The sequence below is a fragment of the Panthera uncia genome (assembly GCF_023721935.1).
Source record: "Panthera uncia isolate 11264 chromosome A1 unlocalized genomic scaffold, Puncia_PCG_1.0 HiC_scaffold_17, whole genome shotgun sequence".
Lineage (NCBI taxonomy): Eukaryota > Metazoa > Chordata > Mammalia > Carnivora > Felidae > Panthera > Panthera uncia.
In genome coordinates this window covers 70953248-70978557 of record NW_026057577.1, presented here as the reverse complement: position 1 = coordinate 70978557, position 25310 = coordinate 70953248, and the positions used below count along the sequence as shown (strand labels likewise).

The 25310-nt window shown below is 34.4% G+C and overlaps 1 protein-coding gene across 7 annotated transcripts in view; it reads left to right on the top strand.

Annotated features, from left to right (window-relative positions):
• The window catches only part of FAM172A (family with sequence similarity 172 member A), a 422066-nt gene that overhangs the window by 167750 nt on the left and 229006 nt on the right, over positions 1-25310 (top strand). For all 7 annotated transcript variants that reach the window (XM_049648598.1, XM_049648597.1, XM_049648596.1 and 4 more), the window contains one exon: positions 9051-9269. In XM_049648598.1, coding sequence (XP_049504555.1) covers positions 9051-9269 — 219 coding nt within the window. The remainder of the gene's footprint in view (positions 1-9050; positions 9270-25310) is intronic.

Here is a 25310-nt window from a genome sequence, read left to right as displayed (position 1 = left end):
TGACATTTCTAGTAGAGCCTGTATGATCTAAGCCAGGGCTGGAAGGGTTGAAATTCTAAGGTTGGCTTAGAACTATGCATGGCTTACTTCAGAGCCCTGTGTCACTGTGTTCATTAGTTTAAAATCTCCATTAACCCTTCCCTTCCACATAACAACTATCTTCAATATTATTTCACATCAGAACTCAGATGGACATCCTGCTTTTTTCCTACTTTGAACATTTTTAAGGAGGGATTTAAAAATGGAATTTTAAAATCATGGTTACCTAATCATTGTGTGTTTTTAAAAGATCACATGTCAAGATTGTCTGTTCATTAATTTTTGCCCATGGTGGATTGTTAATGTGAAGAGCATTATCAAGTGCACATAGAAGTAATGCTCTTGCTGCTGGCTGATCCTGGATGAACACATTTCTATAATTTACAGTGGTAAATAATGGATTTAATGTTTAAATTGCTTAAGAGGCAGAAAAACATCATTAGGAAGCTAGTTGCCTAGCTAAATAGCCCAGATTTGACAATTAACACATATGTTTTTAAACTAAAACATTTTATGTCTAAAAACAACTGAGAGCTGGGGAGATCTTTTCCTGCCCTTTGCTCTCAGCACCATCATGATACTGTGAAGCACAGGCATGAGACATTTTGAACTTTTAGTATGATACTGCTTTGTTTACATAATTTCATCACTTCTCGAACTTCTCTGAGAAGTTTCTACACAAGATTTGAGGTCATAGCATGACATTTATTTTTAAACAGCGTAAGGCAGTTATCTCATCATCTTGGTCTACAGAGGTATGACTTGTTGACTGTCTCATATTATACTTTATTTGCCATTACTGTGTCCGGTTTCTTGGGAGGAAAATTAAGTTGTGATTAAAGTTGGCAAATAGTTGTGATTTTAAAAACAAGGTCTTGTAGTGCCATATTTCAGGTTCTTACTATTTTTCTTCCTCAATACACATATTATAATGCAAAAACTTTAAGCCATTATGAATTTTTATATGTTTTATGTACACCAAAGGGTCACAGATGGTAGAAAGATTTGTTACCATGAGATAGTGTAGCATTTTGTGATTATAAAATTAATCTGTCTCTAAATCTGTTTAAAGAGTTTTTGCCATCTAATGAGCAATATAAATTATTAATATTTTCATGTTCTTGGGGACATTCACAGCCATAATTTTACCAACACAGCTGTTTGACCTGGTGACATCATGTTTTGCATATTTTTGCATTTTAATGAGTTACTCATTTAAAAGGTTACAAAGAAACCATAACTCATAGGTAATTAAATTATTTAGCAGAAGAAGTATGAGGAGATCTTCTGACATAGGTCACTGTGGGAAGAGAAATTCATAGCTGTACTCAGTTGCACCTGTTTATTAGGAGGTAGATATGTATAGAAGCTTTCCCTTTAGATTATGAAATGATTTTACTCGTTGAAATATTTGAATGTATACAACACACAAGCACACACATACACACACACGTGTCCAAGAAGTTCATTTTCATTGTGATGGAGTAAGTTTAACTGTTACTCTTAATGACAAACATAAGCATAGTTTACCATTTAGGATTAACAATCTTTGAAAGTCTAGCTAGATTGGATTAACGAATATCTTATCATAATGCTTTCCTCTGTTTGTTTTTTCCTTTTCATATTCCTCTTTCTCTTGAAGAATAAAATGATTTCATATAGACCTTTTAGAGATTTATACTTAATTCTGACTTGGAATTTTCTATTAAATGGAAATATCTTAAAATGAAAGGTGACTCATAGGTATAGCACTGTGTCTATCACAGTACTTGGTTAATAGTAGGTGCTTATTAAATATTTGTAGTATGAAATCAGTGTTTAATGAATTACTGATTCAGTGAATACTTGGGATACTTGGGATCCTTCTTTATGTCCTCATGCTTGCAAGTGGACTCTAGAACCATAAGCAAAGCACTCAGTTTGTTTCTTGAAAAAACAAAAATGTTTTAAACATGTTTTAATTGGGGGAAGAAATAAAAAGGTGGCATATTTGAAGATAAAATGATGTATGTACTATAGTTTTTAAGCAGATTTTAGGAGTAACTTGAAAACTAAGGCATATGTTTGCATGGTATATGATTGGATCAAAATGATAATATTTTGAAAGACCTCGAGCCTACCATCTATAACTATGATATTTACACAGCTTTATAATGGATTTTAATAGGAAGCTAGGAGAATATTGGACTTTCATTTAACCCTCTAAGGCATAAAGGCATAACTATCTTATTCTAAAAGATAAATTTGTCCATCTAGGTGTTCTTGGGACCATGCAATAGAGGGGTGTGTCTGTAAGACCCCTTATATCCACTTAGGGATTTGATCTGTCATTGGCTGGCAACAGTTGTAACTTGTTACTTTTTAGTTTAATGTGTAAATGCATGGCTCTGTGTGTGTGTGTGTGTGTGTGTGTGTGTGTGTGTGTGGTTTTTTTTATGAGAATGGAAAGCAAAGAATATAAAAGATTTCCTAATGCTGCAGTATTAAATCACATTTATGTCCTTGATAATGAATGGCGAATGTTTTTTTATGAAGCTATTGTGGATGTATGGAATGCTTTAATAAATAAAATATTGGTGATTAAGAGAAAAAAGTTGTGGTGTTTAAGCATCACAATGTTCTAGAACCTAGGAAAAGTTAGATACAAAACAGGCAATAATGTAGGTAAGTGCAAAGTGAATCTTTAAAAATAAATAGCACTTGGATGACCCGGGGTGTCAGAACCAGAGACAAGGGTGTGTGTTTGTCAATATATCCTTCATGTTTTACAGACTCCTAAGGGAACAAGGGAAGATACAATTTCACCTTTTCTGTGCCAAAACATTTTAATTATATCTTCTTCCAACTATAGCGGTTCAGTAACCAAGGAGCTGACATTGATGCATGTGTTGATAAAGCTGCAAACATTCAAAATGAGATTAACAAAGATTTTGAGCAAAGGGTGACAGCTAATTTTGCACAGTATTCTGCATCTGATTCAGGCCAGCATAATAATAGAATATTTTATAACTGTTTTGTTATTCAAAAGGACTTTTATGATGCATTTATATTTGTGAGTATCTTTGTATCATGCTTAAAAATTATCTATCCCGTGGCTAAAACTATTTTCACATCTATGTTCAAATGCAGAAACAGTATTAAAGGGAAAAAGCTCTCATAAGTTGTGGGTTTTTGGGTTTTTTTGTTTTTGTTTTTTGTAATCATACTTTACCCTTAGCACTTTTTGCCTTTATGTTAAATGATCTTGAGCACACTAGTTCGGGAAGGTATGGAGATGGTGAACATATATTTTCTACTATTGCTTAGTATACATTAATAAAATGGCCAAGAAAAGTTATATTCAACTTATTTAATTAATAAAACTGTAGTTTCTTTATGTTCTTGAGCTCCTTTGAGCACATTTCAGTGTATTTCTTTTTCTTCTATTCTCTGCTTGAAGGCAGCTGACAGTCTTCTTTCACTTTTCTTTTTGTTTGTGAAATTTTCCTTTTTTTTTTTTTTTTTTTTTATCCACTCACTTCTCCATCTGCTTTCACTTTTGTTTGCTTGGGCCGTCTCTCATCCCAACTTGATAATGAGGAATGCAGTGTGACCCTGACCTCTATCAGCCCATGCATGACCTTCTGACTCTACCATATAACCTTTGACCTTCTCTTTGACAGCTTGATTAATTACCCTGTGTTATGATTTATGAGTAAGTGCTATGTAAAAATAATAGACAACAGGTGGTCCTCTGAAAACTTTTTGTGGCATGTTTTCTTTTACTGACTAACTTGATGAGCTATTTGAAGTTGGAAACTTACTGGAATAATCTATGTTGGTCTATATTATGGTATTTTTATACCATGGAACACGACATTACAATGTAGGGAGCTACAAGTTAAAACATGTTCATGACAAACATTTTACAAAATATTGGCTGTTACCTAAATGCACACTGGTAGGAAGCACAAAACGGAGTCAAGTGACATTTTAGGTGTTTCAGTCCCAGGTCACGTCTTGAGAAAATTGCTGAAATAATGGAGGGGGCATTTTTCAAGCAGTGCTGCAGCTCCAACAGCTATGTTTACTTTAACGCTTCACTAGTGACTTCTGATTGGTTGTCATGACCTCATCTCACTGTTGCACCTAGAATGTTGCAACAGTGACATAGACATACCCTTGTTGTGAAAAAGATGAGAATAAACACAACATACATCTTTCAGAAAAGATGAATGGGCAGTGGTTTGTCCATTTTAACCATGGGTAGATGTAGTTTATAGATAAAACACTTGGGTTTCATTTCCCTTGAGGATGAGCACCTTTTTTCTTTCAAACCAAGCAGATAGAATGCTGAACTTGAAAAATATGATTGATAAATCTGTGTAAAATGATCTTTTACAGAGCTTTGGCTGGACACCAAAACAGACAGTTCCACAGGTCACAGGATTCTACTCTGGCCCCTGACCTCTTTGGTCACATGTGGCTTGCAGTATTGGCAGGTTAATATGCAGAGCTGAGTACTTGCACCTGATTTGTTATTTAACCAACCACAAGAGATTTGAAAAGATGTAGAATTTGCTCCTGTTTTCTATTTTCCTTATACCTGGTAATTAATAGGCAAATTAAGTTGGATAAATCTTAAGTTTTAGCAGGATTTCATTGGTATCAAAGTACATTCAGGTTTTGGTCAGGCATTTAAGAATGTTATCTATTTGTAGAATCTTCTTGACAAGTACCTTTCTATACTGATTTAATTTCTTTAGCAAGGTTCCCTCTTTGGTTCTTTGTGTTTGGCATCACCTATCTGTTTTAGACCTCTGACCTAAGCCATCATTTGTTGATTGAATGATAAATGGACTATTATTTATTAGTAAGTGCATCTATGGACTTCAAAGTAAAGGAGGCCTGGAGGCCTGTGTATTCTGTTTAAATCACAGCAGACCCTTGTACTGAATAAAATACTATGTCTAGCAATACAATTTTGAGGGTTTCTGAGTAAGATTCCGTGGCTTATACCTTATAAACACAGTTCTGAAAATGAAACTACAGTTATAGCTACAAAGGATAGAAAATGGAATGAGATAAACGAAAGAGATAAAGCTTACTTTTACCAATATCTGTCCTCTTGATCACTTTCTTGATCTTCTTCTAGACTGTACACTCAAACATAAGAGTTAATTAACAACTTTATATATGCTTTGTCTCTTGAAATGTTGGATATTGGAATTGATTTGGGTAAATCATTATGCAAGATGCCAGAAGTCTTATTTATTTAGTTGTGGAATGTTAGATAATCATTTTCATCATTTTGTGTTGTTAAAGATGTTTCCATGGATGTTTGAAATGACCTGTCTTTTCATCTTATAGCATCTTAGCATGAATAATTAAATATAAAAGGAATACTTCAGTATAAAGTGTTTAAGGTTGTAAGCATTTGTTATGGAAGCTTCTTTGTTAGAGTGGCAATGCATGGCTCTTTTATGATATTATATATCATGTATATGTAATATATATATTTCATAAAGTTTGGTAAAACTTTATGGGTACATTTGTTAAAGGTCAAAATAGGATCTCTTTTTTTTAATTTCTGTGTGTATTGATTGAGTTTTGGGGAACAGGGAGAATTTTTTAAATGGCATTTATTCTGATTTTTTAAGACATAAATGGATAGGGCATTTAAAATAGCTAAATTGAACTATTGGTAGGTTATGTGCCTTGTTTTACTTTGAGTATTTACTTTGGTACTTTGATTTCAATATATTAATGTTGACATGGCAAAAATCTCTGTACCTTTATTATATAAAGGAATTTTTGGACAGTATTTATATTGACAGAGAAAAGGAGGAAAAGATGAAGTTTCACTACACATCTGTGGTTACAGCATGAAAGTGGAAGAGTTTATTTTGTTCCTCCAGTTTTCTGTTCCTCATGATAAAATGGTTATTAATGGTTTCTGTGAATATTGCATTAGTTAATTTATCAGGAAAATTTTAATTGAAAAATGTTAAGTTTTTCACAGAATGGCAATTGAATTTGCAACAAAGGCATTTATTAAAATTAGCTTTCATTTCTGCAGAAAATATTCCTGAATACTTCTTGATTGTTATTCCATTAATTAAATTGGCGGTGTGAAATATCTAAATGATAAAATATTTTCTAAATAATTCAGGATTTAAAGAGAAGCATTCATTGTTTGAAATCTAAATGCTAAAAATTCTTTAATTGATTTATATAGTGGTGATTTAAATATAGAATCATTTTTCATCAGTTGATGCCTCGGTGAAAAATTGACATTGTGTCTTTATAAAATTGGACAAATGAGTCATGTAATTTTCAGTTACATAATCAATAACTTAGACAAATACTACTTCTTTGATGATTTATGTGTATCTGCTTTTTATACTTATTTAGATAGGACACATCAAATTTCAGAGTTCATTTAAAATCAAGTAGGCACAAGAATTTTTCAATCCATGATTTCCAAAAATTGAAGTAAAATCAGGCTCAAATAAATATTGTATTATGAAAATAATGTGTCTAGTGGTGAAGTTAAAAACATAGGGCAAAATTTTATCATTCTAGGGACTGTAAATTTTGTCTAAAGAGTTTACCTTTATTTGGAATTTATTCATGGTACAAAGGTGATGCTCACATTCTATCAATTTATTAAAGTCCCACTTTGTTACACAGAGTTTGATGTTTTCATATTATCATTAAAATGCAGTCCATCACTATTTTCATTTCTAAGAGTTCAAGATTCTTTTTTAGGTTTGCCACTTGTAACTCATGTAAGTATGAGACACTGTGTGCGTGTGTGTGCGCGCATGCGTGCGCGTGTTTGTGTGTGTGTGTGTGTGTGTGTGTGTGTGTGTGTGTGTTTAAAGTTCAATTCACTCAGAGAAGACAGGGAAGAAACATGACAGGAGACCACTTACTCACGGTACAGAATCTAGTAAGGAGGCAATTTTCTTTTTGGCCTATGGTGACCTTTTTTGACTATGTTCCTTACACCAGAAGACAGTGTATGAATGCCTCTATTTCACCCTGTTTAGCAGAGTGCAACAGTGTTCTTTAACTTACTTTTGGTGGGAGGAGAAGTTATAGCTGAAATTTGAGAAGGGCATGAAAAGTTTTAAGAGGCACAAGGAAGAGGGGTAGGAACTTCCTTCAAATGTGATTTTAATAACTAGTCAAGTGTGTCCAACTGTAGAAAATCACCAAGTGACAATCTGTCTACCTGACAGTGATCACAATGAATTACAAGACTTTTGAATAGCTATACAGATTAGAATAAAGCAGGATCAAATAAAATATCTTTTGTTGGTAAAACTTTGACTTCCCAGCTAAGATACTTCAAAACAAAACAAACAAAAAAAACTCCTTATCATGCAGTTTGATGTAGAACGCTTAAATTTTAAAATAAGTGAAGTATTTTATAACTTTTCATAAAACTTTTGTTTATATAAAAGTTTTATTTGAATATAGATTAAAGAATATGTGGTATTTTGTTAATCAGTTTGGTATGTGTTATTGTATAGTTTTCATATGTGTAAGACAACTATATCTTAATTAACAGTCCTATCACTAACATCACAACTTCAGTGAACTCCACAATCTACAAACCACATCATGGTTTTAGAAAATAATATCAACTGATTGAGTAAAAAAGAAGATTGAAAACTCCTAATGAAGTTTTTACGTAGATTGTGAAATTGACTATTAACAACACCAAGTCAAGTGCAGTGGTATAGCATATTTAAAAATAAGATAATGGAGTCTGTGCTAATATTACTCTATTATTAGTGTATCACTTTTTTTTTTAGATCATCTTATGGTTGATTTGTCAAAAAACAAATTTTAAAGTTGAAGTAGTTCTACAGTTATAGTTTTGTAAAAAGTATATCATTTTCTTTTTCACTGAGGATGAGATTTTTTTTAATTTTACTTTCCATGGCTCTTACATGTTTTTATCATAATCTAATACCTTTCTAAAATAGGACCTTACAGGATTTTATAAGGCAAAATTGGGACATCCACAGTACAGAAGTGAATAGGAAATATAAGATATCAATGGCTTCACAAATTTATGTTGCACATGCTTGTCAGTGGAAATTGTTTATTCTTCTCTATTTTCTTGTGGTTAGATTATTCCATCAGTTATAACTTAATATAAATACCAAAAGTTTTCTTAATTATAACCATAGAAATGTTTTCTTTGCTAGAATTGGCATACAGGAAAACATTTCTAAAACTTTAAAGAAGGTGTAAAAGCTCAGTAAGCTGTACTTTAAACTTTGGGACTTGTTTCCTGGAACTGGTCCCTAATAAAGAGAAATTCTTATGGTAGTTAAAAGTGAAAACATTTCAGGATTAAATAATTGCTTCCACACATTATAGTAAGACATTAGTTTATTTTGTTGTATGAAAGAAGAGAGGTGGAAAAAAATACAAGTTGCACAGGTAGACATTATATGTTTCTGCTATTAGAGACATGTAAATCTGTAGAATGTGTTAGATTAAGTTTATGCCTTAATTGCCTATTCTTTCTTGAATTCAAGCAAATAAAAAATGCTCCTTAAATTAATGTGCAATGTAAGGGAAAGAAGATCTAACAAAATGTGGTCTGATATTTAAACTTCACTTGCAAAGAGGCTATTTTCTCAAAATGGGTATTTAAAATTTAATGTGGTTTGAAAGCGTACTTGTTATTTGATTATTTATTTCAATTATTTGGGGGGTTCTGCAAGACCTGAAATACTTTTTAAAAAATGGAACCTTTATAATCTTTATGTCACAATTTTGTCTTTTTGTTCTTACCAGTAATCTCTGCTTATTTACATATACAATACAGGCAAACCATTTTAAACAACTTTTTGTTGGAAAAATTAAAACTATAGTCTTTTATAAAGAAATATTTTCATGAATATGCAACTATATTAAATCACTTTCTGTGAGATTTTACAGATTTTTTTGTGAATTGAGATGGTTTCTAAGATTAAATTCTGCTGCCTTCTTTGCTTTCAAAACAGGAAGGATATGGAGTGATAGTGCTGAATCCCAATGAAAACTATATTGAAGTAGAAAAGCCAAAGATACATGTACCGTCATCTTCTGATAGTTCAGATGAACCAGCAGAAAAACGGGAAAGAAAAGATAAAGTCTCTAAAGAAACAAAGAAGCGACGTGATTTCTATGAAAAGTATCGTAACCCCCAAAGAGAAAAAGAAATGATGCAGCTCTATATCAGAGTAAGTAATAAGATTGTAACTTTCCTTCATTATTTCTTTTCCTTTATTTGTATTTTATTCGGATGAGTTTATTTGATTAAAAGAAACTAAATTCTTTAATTTTTAACCATTCATTTCCCATGGTTGTTAACTCGAATGAAATGTTTTCTTTTTTAGTCAGTGTTACAAAACACGTCATTCTTATTTCAGTGTGATATTTTATTGAAGTCTCAAAAGCAATTAATAATGCACTGTACAAAACATCAGTCTTCATCTTGGGTGGTAATGGTTTTAATGCATTGTTTTCCTATGAGCAACCATCCATCCACGGTGTTTCAGCTTAACTTCTGAAGGCAGATGGAGGGAGGTAGAGTAATTAATATCTTAATAAATATTTAAACTAGAATAGTTTAGGGATAGTGTAATGAGGGAACTCTCTCCTTTGCTCTTTTCTTACCCGGTGAACCTTTGCACTTTGTGATGCTAGCAGCATGGGATCGTTATAGTAGTGCTACCCAAGGAGTTCTAATTCGTAGGGGGAAAAACAATTTTATTTGCACTTTGACACATTCTGCTTGACATACATACTGTGAGTTGTATATTTGAGACAGATTTATGCAATTTTCAAAGCCTGCATTATGGGTCCTAGAAATATAACTTAATAGTAAAGCATGTCAGAAATGCTACTGTGTGAGTAAAGTAGTAAATTGATATGTTCTTTAAAAGTGAGCAATTCAGAACATTTAAACATAGACAAATTAACACTTTATAAATTATATTGTAAGATGGGATTGAAGTTTCAAATTATTCAGTTTGAGCTATTTTTACATTTCCTTTAAAAGCTCACTAATAAAATATTTCATACCGTCTTTAGCAGGAATAGATGACTTTCTAAGTTATTTTCTTCATTCTAGTTCGTGTCATAATCACTATACTTTTGGGAATTAAACTGTGCACATTCAAGACTATAGGTCAGTTTGTTGAGTAAGTTAGTGCAGTTAAGCAGTACGAAAGCAGCATATAAATTCTTAAAACCCAAAAAATGTATCCAGACCAAGAAACCCTAAAGTCCATCATACAGTGACTCAAGTAAAAGTTAGTCACATTGCAGTATTTGCATTTCTGAAAAGCATCTCACTATTTAATATATTATTTGAAAAACAAAAACAGTGATTAGATTGGAATCAAGCGCTTGCTTGTTCTGATAGAGTTATGTTACCACTTTTCTTTCCTATGGCTGCATAATGGTCGTGATGTCACCTTCTTCTCTATCCGTTGTACTCAGCTTCCTAATTATATGATCCAGTCTGTCAACTACCATTTTAGGACAGTTAAAAAAAAAAATAATTCTGATATCCAGATTTCAAAAATGAATTGTAAAAGTTTTTGAAATCTACAAACCATTAAAAGTATTCACTTGCTTATGTAAAATGCAAAAAACAGTGATTTTGTGTATTAAGTTTTTATTTTTTCTTAAACAGTTTCCTTTATTTGGCTATGATATGTATAGATTAAGCATCTATTTCTGACACCTGTATTGTGGGTTTTATATCCTCTGTTTTCTCTATCTCTTGTCAGCATTGCTTGGATATTTTTCTTTTGTTCTCTTGTGTGTGTGCATTTTTTGTTTGTTTTCAAATATATTTCATTTAAAACAGCCTCTATTTAGGAGCCCCAGTGGCCTAATGGATAAGGCATTGGCCTCCTAAAACAGCCTCTATTTTATATATATGTTTGTATATTAAAGGGAGAATTTTTTTTTAATTTTGCTTCATTTCTTAGATGTTATTTGAATTTATTTATTTTTTAGTTAAATCCAACTTTGTTAACATACAGTGTAGTCTTGGCTTTAGGAGTAGAACCCAGTGATTCATCTCTTAACATATGAGACCTAGTTCTCATCCCAAAAAGTGCCCTCCTTAATGCCCATCACCCATTTATCCCATCCCCTCACCCAGCTCCCCTTCAGCAACCCTCACTCTGTTCTCTGTATTTAGGAGTCTCTTATGATGGTTTGCCTCCCTCTCTATTTTTGTCTTATTTTTCCTTCCCTTCCCCTCTGTTCATCTGTTGAGTTTCTCGAATTCCACATTTTGCTTCATTTTTAAGATCTCTCTTTCCCTTTGTTTTTTTTTTCTTTAATTCTTTTAGCTCTTTTACACTGCTGCCATTTTGTGCTTCTTATCGTGTCTTTTTGCTTCTTTCTTGTGCCATTTCACTCATCAATCTCAGTTTCCATTGAAAGCACTTAAAGCAAAAACAGACTCATTTAGATAACACAACTATATACCTGATAGTCTTAGTTATGAGTGTCATTTTTCCTTAATAAATACCCTTTCCCTTAAAATCTTTTGGAATTGTGCAAAAAAGTGAAGTGAGGTGGTACTCTTCAAACATACTTCTAGATGGTAAGGTGTGATCTTGTGTTGAGGAAGACAAGAATTGTTCGTGTTGTGTTTGGTGCGTGAATTCTTAGGTAATTTTGATCCACTTAAGAAGTGATTTCTTCTTGTATACTCCTTCCCACTACATTTCTCCAAAAAGTGTAATTTTCAGGCACAGAGCATGGTATGTGATGGGGAAATTTAGCATTAATTTATATACTTCTTGGGGCACCTGGGTGGCTCAGTTGGTTAAGTGTCTGCCTTCGGCTCAAGTCATGATCTCGTGGTTCGTGAGTTCGAGCCCCACATTGGGCTCTCTGCTGTCAGCACAGAGCCCACTTCAGATCCTCTGTCCTCCTTTCTCTCTGCCACTGCCCCACTAGCTCTCTCTCTGAAAAATAAACTTTAAAAAAAAGATTTAACTTAAATACTTCTTAACCATTTACATTTTGAAATTGATTATTCATTGGAATAATCCCATAAGGTAAGAGGATCAAATATTTTTTTTATCTTTATTTTATAGTTAAGGAAACTGATGCACAGATGGCTCATTTTTGTCTAGGATCACATAACTAGTAAGTGGTAGAACTAAGTGTTGAAACCAGGACTTCTAATTATTGTAGATTCTTGCTCCCTTTCCTCTTTATCACATTGTTCTAACCAGTTGGAAACAAAATATATACATGAAATATGAATTTTAAACCAATTTAATAAAAGTATGTATGATATACTAAATGACATCTGATGATTAATAGATTTTTGATCAGTTACTTAATAGATGCTATTAAATATTTATAAACAGCATACATAAAACATTTATATTATGTAAGTAACAAATATATATAAATATATGTATGTGTATACATCTATATTCTCTTTTAATAGGGTCACTAATATTGATCTAATTTTACATGAGAAGACTGTGAGTCAAAACTTAGTAATTTTTCCAAAATCTCATGACTTTGATTGTAAACTCCATGAGGGCAGGGACTTAGTTGTCTTTTGCTCACTGTTATATCCCCAGAGCTCAGAACAAAGTCTTCATAATAAATATTTGTAGAACAGAGCCTTCACAATAAATTTCTCTTTGGTAAATAAGGTGGTGGAGCCAGGATTAAAATACCAATGTTTTTATTGGTCCAGCATCAATATATATCCAGCATCAATAAAGTATGCTACTTGATCTTCTGTAAGGAAACATTCAAACAAACCAAAATAAACAAAATTACATTGTTGGTCACCTACCTCAGTCTATTAGCTGAGAATACATTACAAAAATTGATGATAAAAAGTCAGTTCCTCAGTATTTATTTGATACCTTGATCTGTATATTTTCATCTGAATATATAAAAGTGGGATATCCTGTTTTCTTTTTTAACTATATCATTAAGATAGTAAAATTATGGATGAAAATGGAAATACTTCTTGCCAACCTACTGCGATTTCTGTTTTACATACTTGCTCATAAGAGTAGAGCCAATTTGTTGTACTTGGTCTATGCTGCACACACTTTGTGCTTTATGGGAACTGTAACGTTGCTTCCTATTCTTTCCTCTCATCCAAATTCTGTCCATGTTGTAGTACCCAGCTGAAATCTCACCTTTTCATATCACCGTAGTCAATAGTCTCCTTACTGTGACTCATGGATGTTACTGTGAATGGTTAACTTATGTGGAATTTATCATGTGCTGTCTTGAGATATCTCTGTGTTTTTGTTTCATAATATTATCAATATTTATGTTTTTATGCCTTTCCTCTAGATCTCCCCATAATCCTAGAGATCTTTGAGCATGTTTTATAGGTCAGTCCTTAAGAATAAACAGGTCTGAGCTAATTTTTACAGTAGTATAGAGCATACTATGAAGGAGTCAGGAACTGATAATAAACCCACTCACTGGAATCCATACCCCTGTAAGGAGAGCAGAGCAAAAAGACTAGGCCTTAGTCTAGGGACACCTAAATAAGGTGACTTGCAGCATAAATAGGGTTATTCTTGTATCAGACTGGATCATAAGAGGACAAGTACTCAGACTAAGGAAGATCAGTTAAAAGCACTGTACAGTATGTAGGTGGAATATAGGCAAAACTGACTGGATGCTGACCTATGTAATACTGAGTTAGAATTGCTTGAATATCTCTTCCCTAAGAGATGTAGCTGTGGGCTGTGGTGATAGGAAGTAAAGAAGAGAGATTAGACCCTGAAGGTTAAAAAAAAAAAAAAAAAAATGCTGGGAGTGGAAGAGGGAAAGAAATGACATGGCCAGAGAAGGAAAACTCCACATGTGAAAGAGACATTTACAGAATAAGACTCTTGGCATAGCCTGGCATTACACATTGAAGATACTCAAATATTTATGGCTTGATTGCTTGTTGACATCGATCAAAAATCTCATCCCTTAACATGAGAGATATTTGGTGTCTAGTTTTCTGACGGTTTTTTTCGGCATTTATGTGAATTTTTGCAATTGTTCAGAAACAGTCAACTCATAAACTAACTGAAGCTTTCTTTTAAAAAATAGGTTTTTGACACTCTGACTTGGGTTATGTTCAAAATATTGGTGAAGGCTGATAAATATCCAGTCTTCTCCTCTGTACCTGTTCTCTTCTGTGCTAATGCCACTGGAGCCATTTCTATCTTGTGTTTTAGCAACCAGATTTTATTTATATTACAGCCAATGATTGTATAATCTCTGGAACCATTTTAAATTCCTAGTATATTTAAGTATTTGAATTTCTTTTTTCTGGAATCTAGTAAATAACCAAAAACCTCACTTCAAGTTTTTGTAAATATCTAGTATTAACAGGCAAAAATAAAGTAGAATCCAGGCCTAAAACTTTAAGTTTAGCAAAGTATAATTTTATTTTATATACTAAATGAGTATAAATAGATATGACTAACTATTGGATTATGTAGCCCATTTCTGATGCATTAGAAGCAGAGCTTGAGAGATCAAAGTACTTACTGTTTCATGTGGCAACTTTCCTTAAGTATGAAATAATGTACTTTCTGGCATATATTATGGCTTATTAAGGGGATTGATTTGGTCTAGGCAATAAACATCATGTCAGACATGCCTGGCAGGAAAACCTGCTTAATATGTTTTGTAATAAGACGGAATTTTTTGTTCTTGAAAACATCTGCCAACTGAATTCAAGAGTGAAGACAGAAAATGTCATCAATTTAGTGGTAATCCTATAAATTTAGTTTCTTTCTGAGCAACACATAGCAAGATACACAAATTTCCCAGTGTTAATCACCACTGGTTATAGTACTTTGTAAAACGATGAAACAAAAACATTTTATTTTTATATAATGTGTTAATTAATTCATAATGAATTTTAATATTTCAACTGATAAAATTTTAACAAGCATCTTGCCAACAGATCATTTTTTAAAGCATCTGTTTTTTAATGTGTTGGGTTGAGAACTGAGTCAAATGGCTAAATATGTACATATATTCTTTTTAAAAACATATTTCTACCCCCATAATTATAGATACACTATTTTTTCTCCTTAGACCACCAGGGGCTGCTGCTGTTCATACTGCATATTGCTTTCCTCTGAAACTGAGTACCCCCGTCACACTGCATCTTTTCGCTCTTCCTTTTTTCCCCCCTTAGGCCCATATCTTTTAATATATAACTGGAAAGGAAAAATAATAGGCTTAGCTAACAATTTTTTTTTTAATTTTTTTAACATTTATTTTATTTTTGAGACAGAGAGAGACAGAGCATGAACAGGGGAGGGGCAGAGAGAGAGGGAGACACAGAATCTGAAACAGGCTCCAGGCTCTGAGCAGTCAGCACAGAGCCCGACGCGAGGCTTGAACTCATGGACCGTGAGATCATGACCTGAGCCGAAGTTGGACGCTTAAGCGACTGAGCCACCCAGGTGCCCCTTAGCTAACAATTTAATAACCAATATAAGAGTTTATATTTTAAACATTTTCTGCAGTCCAAGACATTTACATTTTTCCAAATGAACTTAAGACATTGAAGGTACACAGTGATACTAATTATTTTATTTATTTATTATTTTATTTCCTCTTCAGAGTGTCTGAAATAACTTTCAGAATCATCCCCTTTGCAGAGATACAGTCTGGAGATGAGATTAAATGTATAGAATCTGAATGACCTGATTTTGAATCCCAGTTTTCCATGTAATATAGTGTGATTTCAAGTAAGTTAATTTCACTTTGCCTCAGTTTTTTGGTCTGAAAAGTGGAATCATAATAATACATGTAAAGTGAACATAGTTTCTGACACATAGTCTTGGGCCTTCAGGGTCAATCAATAACATCCTGTCTTCTCTCAAGTTCAGAATCAACTCAGAAAGTATCCAATTCTCAGGGTTTCTAGCTTTTGAACCGTTCAGTACCTTGTACCAGAAATAATACCTCTGTCTTACCTTCCTGAGTTTGGAACCCAGTGAGCAAAATGACAAAAAATCAGACAAAAGGAGATCAAAACACCAGCTTTTTGGGATGCCTGAGTGATTAGTGGGTTAAGCATCTGACTCTTGATTTCAGCTCAGGTCATGATCTCACAGTTTGTGAGTTTGAACCCTTCATCAGGCTCTGCACTGACAGTGTGGAGCCTGCTTAGGATTCTCTCTCTCCCTCTCTCTCTCTCTCTCTCTCTCTCTCTCTCTCTGCCCTTCTCTCATGTGTACTCTAGCTCAAAATAAAAAATAAACTTAAAAAAAAAACGAATACCAGCTTTACTAATTGATATAGTTCAAATGGAAGCTGTGGCTTAGATCTGTGACTGAATTTAGATTACCTAATATATTTCCCCCTGAAAAGAATTTTTACCCATTTTCCAAGCACCCCCACTTTGCCTTTCACATAATAGAAAACAAGCTGAAATGCATCCTTTTTTGCAAGTAGATTTGAAAGATGCCCAGAAAGGCTGAGTTGAACATGCTGTTTTTTCTCCCAAATGTACTATATCAAGTAAGTCACTTCCCCTATGAGAGAGAGAGTGAAGGGTAGTGAAAGAAATTGAGAATGCCACTCTAGGTGAATGTCTCCACCTGAAGCCAGGAGAGAAGTGGATCCCACCTGACAAGGTTAGCCCCTAATTAAAAGATCGCTTTTGGGGCGCCTGGGTGGCTCAGTCGAGTGAGTGACCAACTTGGTTTCCACTCAGGTCATGATCTCATGATTCATAAGTTCAGGCCCCACATCGGGCTCACTGCTGTCAGCCTGCCAGCTCGGAGCCCACTTCAGATCCTCTGTCTCCCTCTCTCTGCCCCTCCCCCACTTGTGCTCTTCCCCAAATAAATAAATATATTTTTAAAAGATCATTACTAGTTACACTTGCATTTTCTAACAACTCAGTAAAGCAATATTAAAATATAGTCATTAAATGTTCACTAAAGATTACCTTAGTTTCTTTAAGATTTTTGTTTAGGGGCACCTGCGTGACTTAGTCAGTTGAGCATCAGACTCTTGATTTCAGCCAGGTCATGATCTCCTGCTTTGTCCAGACTTGTTTTGGGTTCAGTGCTGATAGTGCAAAACCTGGTTGAGATTCTCACCCTTTCTCTCTGCCCCTCCCCCACACGTGCTAGTGTGCTCAGTGCATGCACACTCTCTGTGTCTCTCTCAAAAATAAATCAGTAAACTTAAATACATTAAATTCTTTTAAAAAAAGATTTTCATTTAAAAGGTAAACTGATCAAACTGGATTATAGGAAAAGTAGCCACAAAATTGTTTCATTTTAAAGCACTTAAAGGGCCTTAATTCTGTTTTAATCATCAGAAAGCAATCTTTATGTTTTCATGTTTCATGTTACCAAAGCCTAGTAAACGGTAGATTTTTAATAAATATTTGATGAATGAATATTTGAATAAATGCTTGCTTACATGAACCTACAAAGCAAAAGAGACAGACCTTTCACTATATCAATGTGCTCTTTGATATTGACTAGTATGATAGTTGAAAGAACTCTGATACTCTGTATGACTGACATATACTAACACTCAGAAAGTTAGTCCATTGTTCCATAAACCCACTTAACAACCCTGCAAGCCCACCATGCCATGGAGAAGATGGAGGAGTTTGTGTATGAGGTCTGGGAGGGACACTGGAGGGTCAATCCCTATGACGCACTCCCCGACTGGCTGAAGGACAATGACTACCTGCTACATGGCCACAGACCGCCAATGCCCTCCTTCCGGGCTTGCTTCAAGAGCATTTTCCGCATCCATACAGAAACTGGCAACATCTGGACCCATCTGCTTGGTTTTGTGCTGTTTCTCTTTTTGGGAATCTTGACCATGCTGAGACCAAATATGTACTTCATGGCCCCTCTACAGGAGAAGGTGGTTTTGGAGATGTTCTTTTTGTGTGCAGTGCTCTGCCTCAGCTTCTCCTGGCTCTTTCACACCATCTGTTGTCATTCAGAGAAAGTCTCCCGGACTTTTTCCAAACTGGATTATTCAGGGATTGTTCTACTGATTATGGGGAGCTTTGTCCTCTGGCTTAAAGTCAGCAAAATAATTAGATCTTTAGATTTAGAACAGAAATTACAGTGAAGACCAGAATTGTGCATTTATCGGTTTTGTCTAGCCACTGGCCAATTTTGGTGAGGGATTCTGCTATAAATAGGATGTGGTGGAAAGAAAAAGAACTTCAGGATCAAAGAGAGGCATGTTGTAATCTTAATTCTTTGACAGGCTGTGATGTTAGACAAGTCACCTCTCTGAGCTTCAGTCTCTTCTTCTGTGAAGTAAGGATATCATAGCTAATAGGCTGTTGTAAGGAATAAATAAGGTAAATTAATGCTTATGAAATCAACCAGTGGGATATCTACTATTTGGTATATCCTGTTTTCTTTATCTTCCCTCCTTACCCTCTTTCTTTCCCTTGGGAAATATGGGAAGAATTATGGCCAAATGAGGTCTTTTCCAATTGGTTTATAATCACTGCTTTTCAAACCTTTGGTCTCAGGACCCCTTTATATGCTTAAACATTATTAAGATCACTAAAGTGTTTTTGTCTACGTGGGTTATTATATCTGTTCATATTTACGACAAAAAGAATTAAATTTGAAAAAGTATTTAAATATTTTAAAATAGCAATTAGCCCACTAGATTATGACATAAATAACATACTTTTATGAGAAATGACTATATTTTTTAAAACAAACAAAAACACATAGAAGTGTGGCATTAAAAAAAATCTCTAATGTCTGGCTTAGTAGACGACAGCTGAATTCCACTTCTGTTTCTGCATTCACTCTCTTGTGATATGTTCCTTGTCAACATTTATGAAGAAAGTTTGGCCTCACACAGATATGCAATTATAAAAGGAGGGAGAATTTTAATAGCTTTTTCAGATAATTGTATATATTCTCCTTTGATGCTATGCCAACACTCAACAAGAAGTAGTTTCTTAAAGATTACTTACTGTATGAATCTAAAACACGTGTAAGTATTTTGTACTATTTTCATGAAAATTCATTGGTCTTTGTTGTACTTTGAATGGATCTTTTGCTTGTGAATGACTTTACAACATCATGTATTAGTCATTTGGAAAATAATGTATCATTGAACCCTATAGATCTTCCAAATATTGACGTATTTTATTAAGTAGTATCAAAAATTCCTTTCTAATACTATTAGAAAGGAATGCCATGTACCAGTGGCATCTGCAAAGATTTTAAGAATTGAAAAACTATTAAGCTTATCAGGGAGGATACAAGTTTCCCCAAATTTTAATTTTTAGCAAGAAAGTTCAATTTTTATCATTAGCAACAAGCACCATTTCTTGTTTTTTCTTCAACTATCAGGCTTATTTTGTTTATTTTCAAGAAAATGGTTTCCAAATACCCAACCTGCATAATCATTGTTTGTTCATCAGTCTTACAAGTAAAAATCATCTTCTATTAAAAAGACAGCTACCTTAGCTCACAACTCAGTCCATTGCACAACTACTTTTCCTCTAGACTAACATAATTTGTTTTGCAGGTGCTTTATGTGTACCTTCTAGTTCACTCAGAATATTAAACAAACATATGCTCTGGGGTTGAGATTTAATAAAAGTAATTTTACTGCTCCACCAACAATTTTTAAGTGAACTTGCTCCCCCCCCCCCGCCCCCCCCGTTCAGTGTGGCAGTGAAGAATGCAATGACTGCTAGTATAGTTTGGTACCACTTCTGTGATCAGTGCTAAGTCACAGGCAGTTTTTTCTCCATTGTTTTCTTCACTGTTAATGCAGATGCCAACACAGTGAAAAAGACACATAATGTTTTAGTATTATTATTATTTTTAATGTTTATTCATTTATTTTGAGAGAGAGAGTGTGAGCCAGGGAGGGGCAATGGAAGGGAGAGAGAGAATCTCAAGCAGGCTCCATGCTTTCAGCGCACAGCCCAGTGCAGGTTCGATCTCACAAACAGTGAGATCATGACCAGAGCCAAAATCAAGAATCAGTTAATAGAGCCCCCCAGGTGCCCCTGTCTTAGTATCATGTGGATCCCCTTAAACTCTCAGAAACCTCTAGAGGTTTGCAAAGCACATTTCTAGAAGCACTGGCCTACTTCTCTTTTTTGGAGTTGAATATACAGGCAACCAAACAAAGCAGTTTATAAGATTAAAATCAGAACCATTTTTTAGTTGATACGTTAGGCAACATGGAAGTAGAACAATATGAGCAGCTATGTAATCTGAAATAGAGAAACTAGAACAGAGTACATCGTTTCTTTCTTTTCTTTTCTTTTCTTTTCTTTTCTTTTCTTTTCTATTCTTTTCTTTTCCTTTCTTTTCTTTTCTTTTTTCTTTTCTCTTCTTTTCTTTTATTTTCTTTTCTTTTCTTTTTTTTTTTTTTTTTTTTTAAGACATTTGGGCACATCCAGTTTTAACTCTTCTTATCTGGTCTCAGGGAGCACTATGTGTAGACTACTTCACCTGTTCTCCATCTTCCTCACCATCTTCATAGAAACTGAGATGTCAGTCTACATTGACCAGGCCATTGGAATTGGAGGACTTAGAATGTTTGTTTTCTTTTTCTACTGCTCGGGAACAGTAGAATAGAAGGCCCTGGAGAACCGCATGCCCATTTTGGAGTTTAGCAACCTACTTTTCATTTCCCATTTCTTTCCTCTAAAATGGGTGGCCTCTTGCTTCCCAGGAGGGCTCAGATATTTAGCCTGCTTTCCAGTTGAGGTCTAATGTACTACCAAATTCTACTAGTTCTGTACTGGTTCTGTCTCCCTGTTTTATATTTGCCTTCCTTTGCAGTATACTGACTCTATAATGGTTAAGAGCTGGGTGCTGGTGTCTGTCACATGTGTACAGGGTTTTACACATAATATTCACTCAATAAATACTAGTTGTAACTATTGTAATATTCTTAGTTTATGATCCAAGTTCCACGTGTCCACAACTCTCTCCATTTCTGAAGCTATATTCTTCCTAGTTCTCCAAATTCAATTCTTCTTTCTTGCCTAAAGTTACATATGACAGCAACTGTCTAAAATACAATTGTATTGGGGCGCCTGGGTGGCTCAGTTGGTTGAGTGTCCGACTTTGGCTCAGGTCATGATCTCACAGTTCATGGGTTTGAGCCCCACATCAGGCTCTGACCCTGCTTTGGATTCTGTACTCCCTCTCTCTCTGCCCCTCCTCTACTCACTCTCTCTCTCTCTTTCTCTCTCTCTCTCTCTCAAAAATAAACAAATAAATAAAGGATTCTGTGTCTCCCTCTCTCTCAATCTCATAAAGCATGGATTGACCATGCTTCTATCAGGCTTTGAATGTGAATGGTGATTCTTGCATTTTCACAACTTGCACCTCTTTTTGGGAAAGAGGGACAATTTAATACCCTCTGTGTCCTATTACCCCTCCCTTTCTGGCTGGGGCTTTGTGCATACATTTGTCTAGTTAGGAATAGTTGTTTGTTTCTTTGTGTAAACTTCACACCTGTCTCAGGTATTACCTTAACTTTACAGATATGTAAAATGAGACTCAGATGTAAATAGACTTACTCATGGTTGTATACCTAATAAGAGTAACTAAACCAAATTTTGAGGCGAGGTCTATTGGACTGCAAAGCCTATGTTTTTCCTACCACTACATTGCCAGTAAGTGAACATTTTTTACAAGTGGCTCTCTAAGATTTCTCTGCATATACATAAAATATATACACATGAGTGACTGAATAAGTGGATCTCTCTTGAATTGCAAGGCAATTGCTGCGATGCAAGACAAATAATATTCCCCACAATGCAATAGTTTATTCAAAGACTGCTGTTAGAGAGTTGCAGTGAGTGGATAGATTGAGTGTAGAATCTGGGACCCACCTTCTCTCCTCCGCAGTAAGACACTGTCACGCTTTATTTTTGCCTGCACCCCTAACTGTCCATCTGGAATGTATGGGTTGTTTGACTGCAAAGGAGTTTGTTGTTATTGCAGGTGGGGATGAGAGAAAGCCTAAATCACCTTATATAATTGACTCAAAAGTGCTTTGTTTACTGTAGTTGACTTTTTTTTTTTAACCCTCCCCTGATTTCAGCTTGTCTGTAGGTTAAGTTTGCTTGATCTCAGCCGTCAGCATGTTGCTCCACTGTTGAGCCAGTCCAGTATTCACATCTGCAAGTATGGCTTTATCAGTGGATGTGAGCACCGCTGTGTGCATCTCTCATGTGTAGCATAGCGGGGCCATATAACAGGTTTACTGAGTGACTTGAATATTTACATTATAGACTCCTCTCATTTCAATTTGAATTATATATGTGCATTTGTAAACATTATGAAATTGTGTATTTAGATTTACTTGCTCAGAGCATGAAATTGCTACCTAACATACTCTATGTATCAGTATCATCTCATACTCATATTAATTTTATTCATGGGGCGCCTGGGTACTTCAGTTGGTTAAGCATCCACCTCTTGATTTCGGCTCAGGTCATGATTTCACGGTTTGTGAGTTCAAGTCCCGCATTGGGCTCCATGCTGACAGCGTGGGGCCTTCTTGGGTTTCTGTCTCCCTCTCTCTCTGCTCCCTACCCTCCATTAGCTCTCTCTCTCAAAAGAAAAAAAAAAATTTATTCTTAGCATTATTATCATTATTTAATTTAGAAGAAAACATTGATTTTTTTTCCTTGAAAATTAACAGATTATAAGCTGCAATTAGTGGCTTATTTAGAGATCCCATAAAAACAAAGATAAAGTTTGAATATGAATCTCAGTGGTCGTCATCTGCCAAGACTTTCCCTAATTTCTGTGGGTCCTAAAAATGATTCTTACACCTGAATCTGTTTTCCTAAAAACTTTAATATAGCTTCCAAATGCCCAATTTGGTGTTTGAAATTTCCCCCTGAAATTTCAGAAAATTTTCTCTTCCCCAGGAGGTGATAAAGAGGTCACAGGCCTTTATCTTTCAGGATGCTATTATATTTGATAATTCTAAAATAGTTTGACATTTTTTAATAGTCACTATTTTTTATTTAGAAGTCTTTTAGACATTCTGGGCCAAAGTTTCATGTTTCTACTGAAGCAATAATAATACTCCATTTCCAGAGCTGTAAAATGGATTAACAATTTTTTTAATTAAACTGTCAGATAAAAATTAGAATTAGGATTTTATATTGTTAAATTAAATAAATCTATCAAAGGTAAAATCTCTTTTAGTCATTGAGAAGAGGAACTCATTTTTGCGTTGTTGCTGTTCTAAATTTTTGGCAGTAAGGCATATTTTTTCCATATAAAAAGGAATGTGTCCAATTCATTCAGCTCACACTTGTTTACTATTTTATATAGAGAGTACATTTAGGAAGAACATTACTTCTAGGAGAAGGATTCCACCAGAATATGTTGCCAAAAGATAGTATCTGAAACCTGGTAGGCATTTTTCAGAGACATACCAAGTTTGACTGGTTTACTTCTAGATGTAGATGAGGAAACTGAGATTAAGAGAAATTTGCTCAGAATTGCACTATTATTAGTGACAAAGGTATTATTGGGATCTAGATTTTTCTATTTACCATTCTGGTTATTGAAATTTTTATATTAGAACTGAATTTCTTCCCCTCCATTTGTATTTGCAAGTAGCTTCTCTGGCCTTTGTCTCAGTATCTGATGGGATTGGGAGAGAAGAAAAGGGTGTGTGTGGGTGCATGTATTATTAGACAGGGGTAGGGGATAGGTGGTCATTAAGTAATTTAGATTGCAACCTAAAAGTTAGTTGAAAACAGTATTCCTAACATAATCAATTTTAAGATCTAAAAGGAAGAATATAAATTTGAAAATCTTAGTGCATTATATGTGAATTATGATGTTAACTATACTTCATTTGCTCTTAATGTTCTTTGTTTCAATTTCACACAGGAGAGTGAAAAACTTCCCTCAGAATTCTTGTGCAGACTGCATATATAATAATGCCATCAAGTAAAAGCTATTATTTGTGCATATATAGCTCAGTCAATTGAAGATTGCTCAGATTATCATCTTTTTTCATTGATTTTAAAACCTTTTATCACATCTTAACATCTCTGAATTTGGGATGCATCTTAAAAATTAATGGCATATCATGGATTATTTGGTGACTTTTTTTCTCTTAATGGTACATAAAACAGTACTACCTTTCAAAATTGATGGTATTGTAGGTGGGTGAAATATTGTGTGAGACAGGGTGCTTCATTGCACAATTGTAAGGGAACATAATTCTTATCCGGCACCCCTTGGGGTCATGCAGTACATAGACTGTGACCTTACAGGGTAGCCCTAGCAGAGATGATGTGGAGGTTTGTGACTCTTCTCACATTTTACCCCATATTTGATCCCATAAATTGAACAAAGACCACCTGCATACTGTTTGGCAACTAGTGACCCCTCAATAAATGTTTTTTTATTTACTCACACAATATTGTAATCAGTTGTATCCTTTTATTTGCCGAAGCCGGTGGAGAGCAGGTTTGATTCCCTCCCCCCCATTACTAGATGCAGTGTTACTAAGAAGAGGTAGACACCTAGATGGTAAACTTGGATGGTAAATCTGGGACGTAATGACTAAATGATTATGTTAAATAAAGAATTTAGCCCCTCATCGTCTAGTTAGTCCTAATCATTTTTACTTTTAAAATTTATTTTGGTACTTTCAAGATGCCTAAAATAACTACTAGAATGATAAAAGTACAGTATCAGTTATAGGTTGTACTGTTTTAGAATACCTTCATTGATTTTATACCATCTCCCAAGTGCTAGATATTAAAAATAAAAAATGGGAGAAGAATAAAACATAATTTCTACTCAAGGCACATGAAATTAGCCAGCATTACAAGTCAAGGTACCAGATGTATCTTGAAACTGAAGGAAATGTGTCCTGTTGCGTAGCACAGCTTTGATTGGACCTCTTCACATTTCAATTCATTTGAGCACTATTTAAAAATGTTGTGTCTGCCATAGCCCTTTGTGAGATATGTAGATGGAAAAGCCAGAATCCTTGTTCTCCAGGAACTCACATACAGTCTTGGGAGAGGCCGAAATATTCTTAAGTAACTCTGATATGAGGCAGATTGTAGTAAGTATTTTGAAGTAGTTATATGTTGCATTGTAGGCATACAAAAGAAAAATGTATCTTCCACAACTATTAATATAGCATTAGTAATAAAAGTCAGACACTTAAAAGAGATTTAATTGTAGACTACATTGAATTTAAAATTTAAGAAT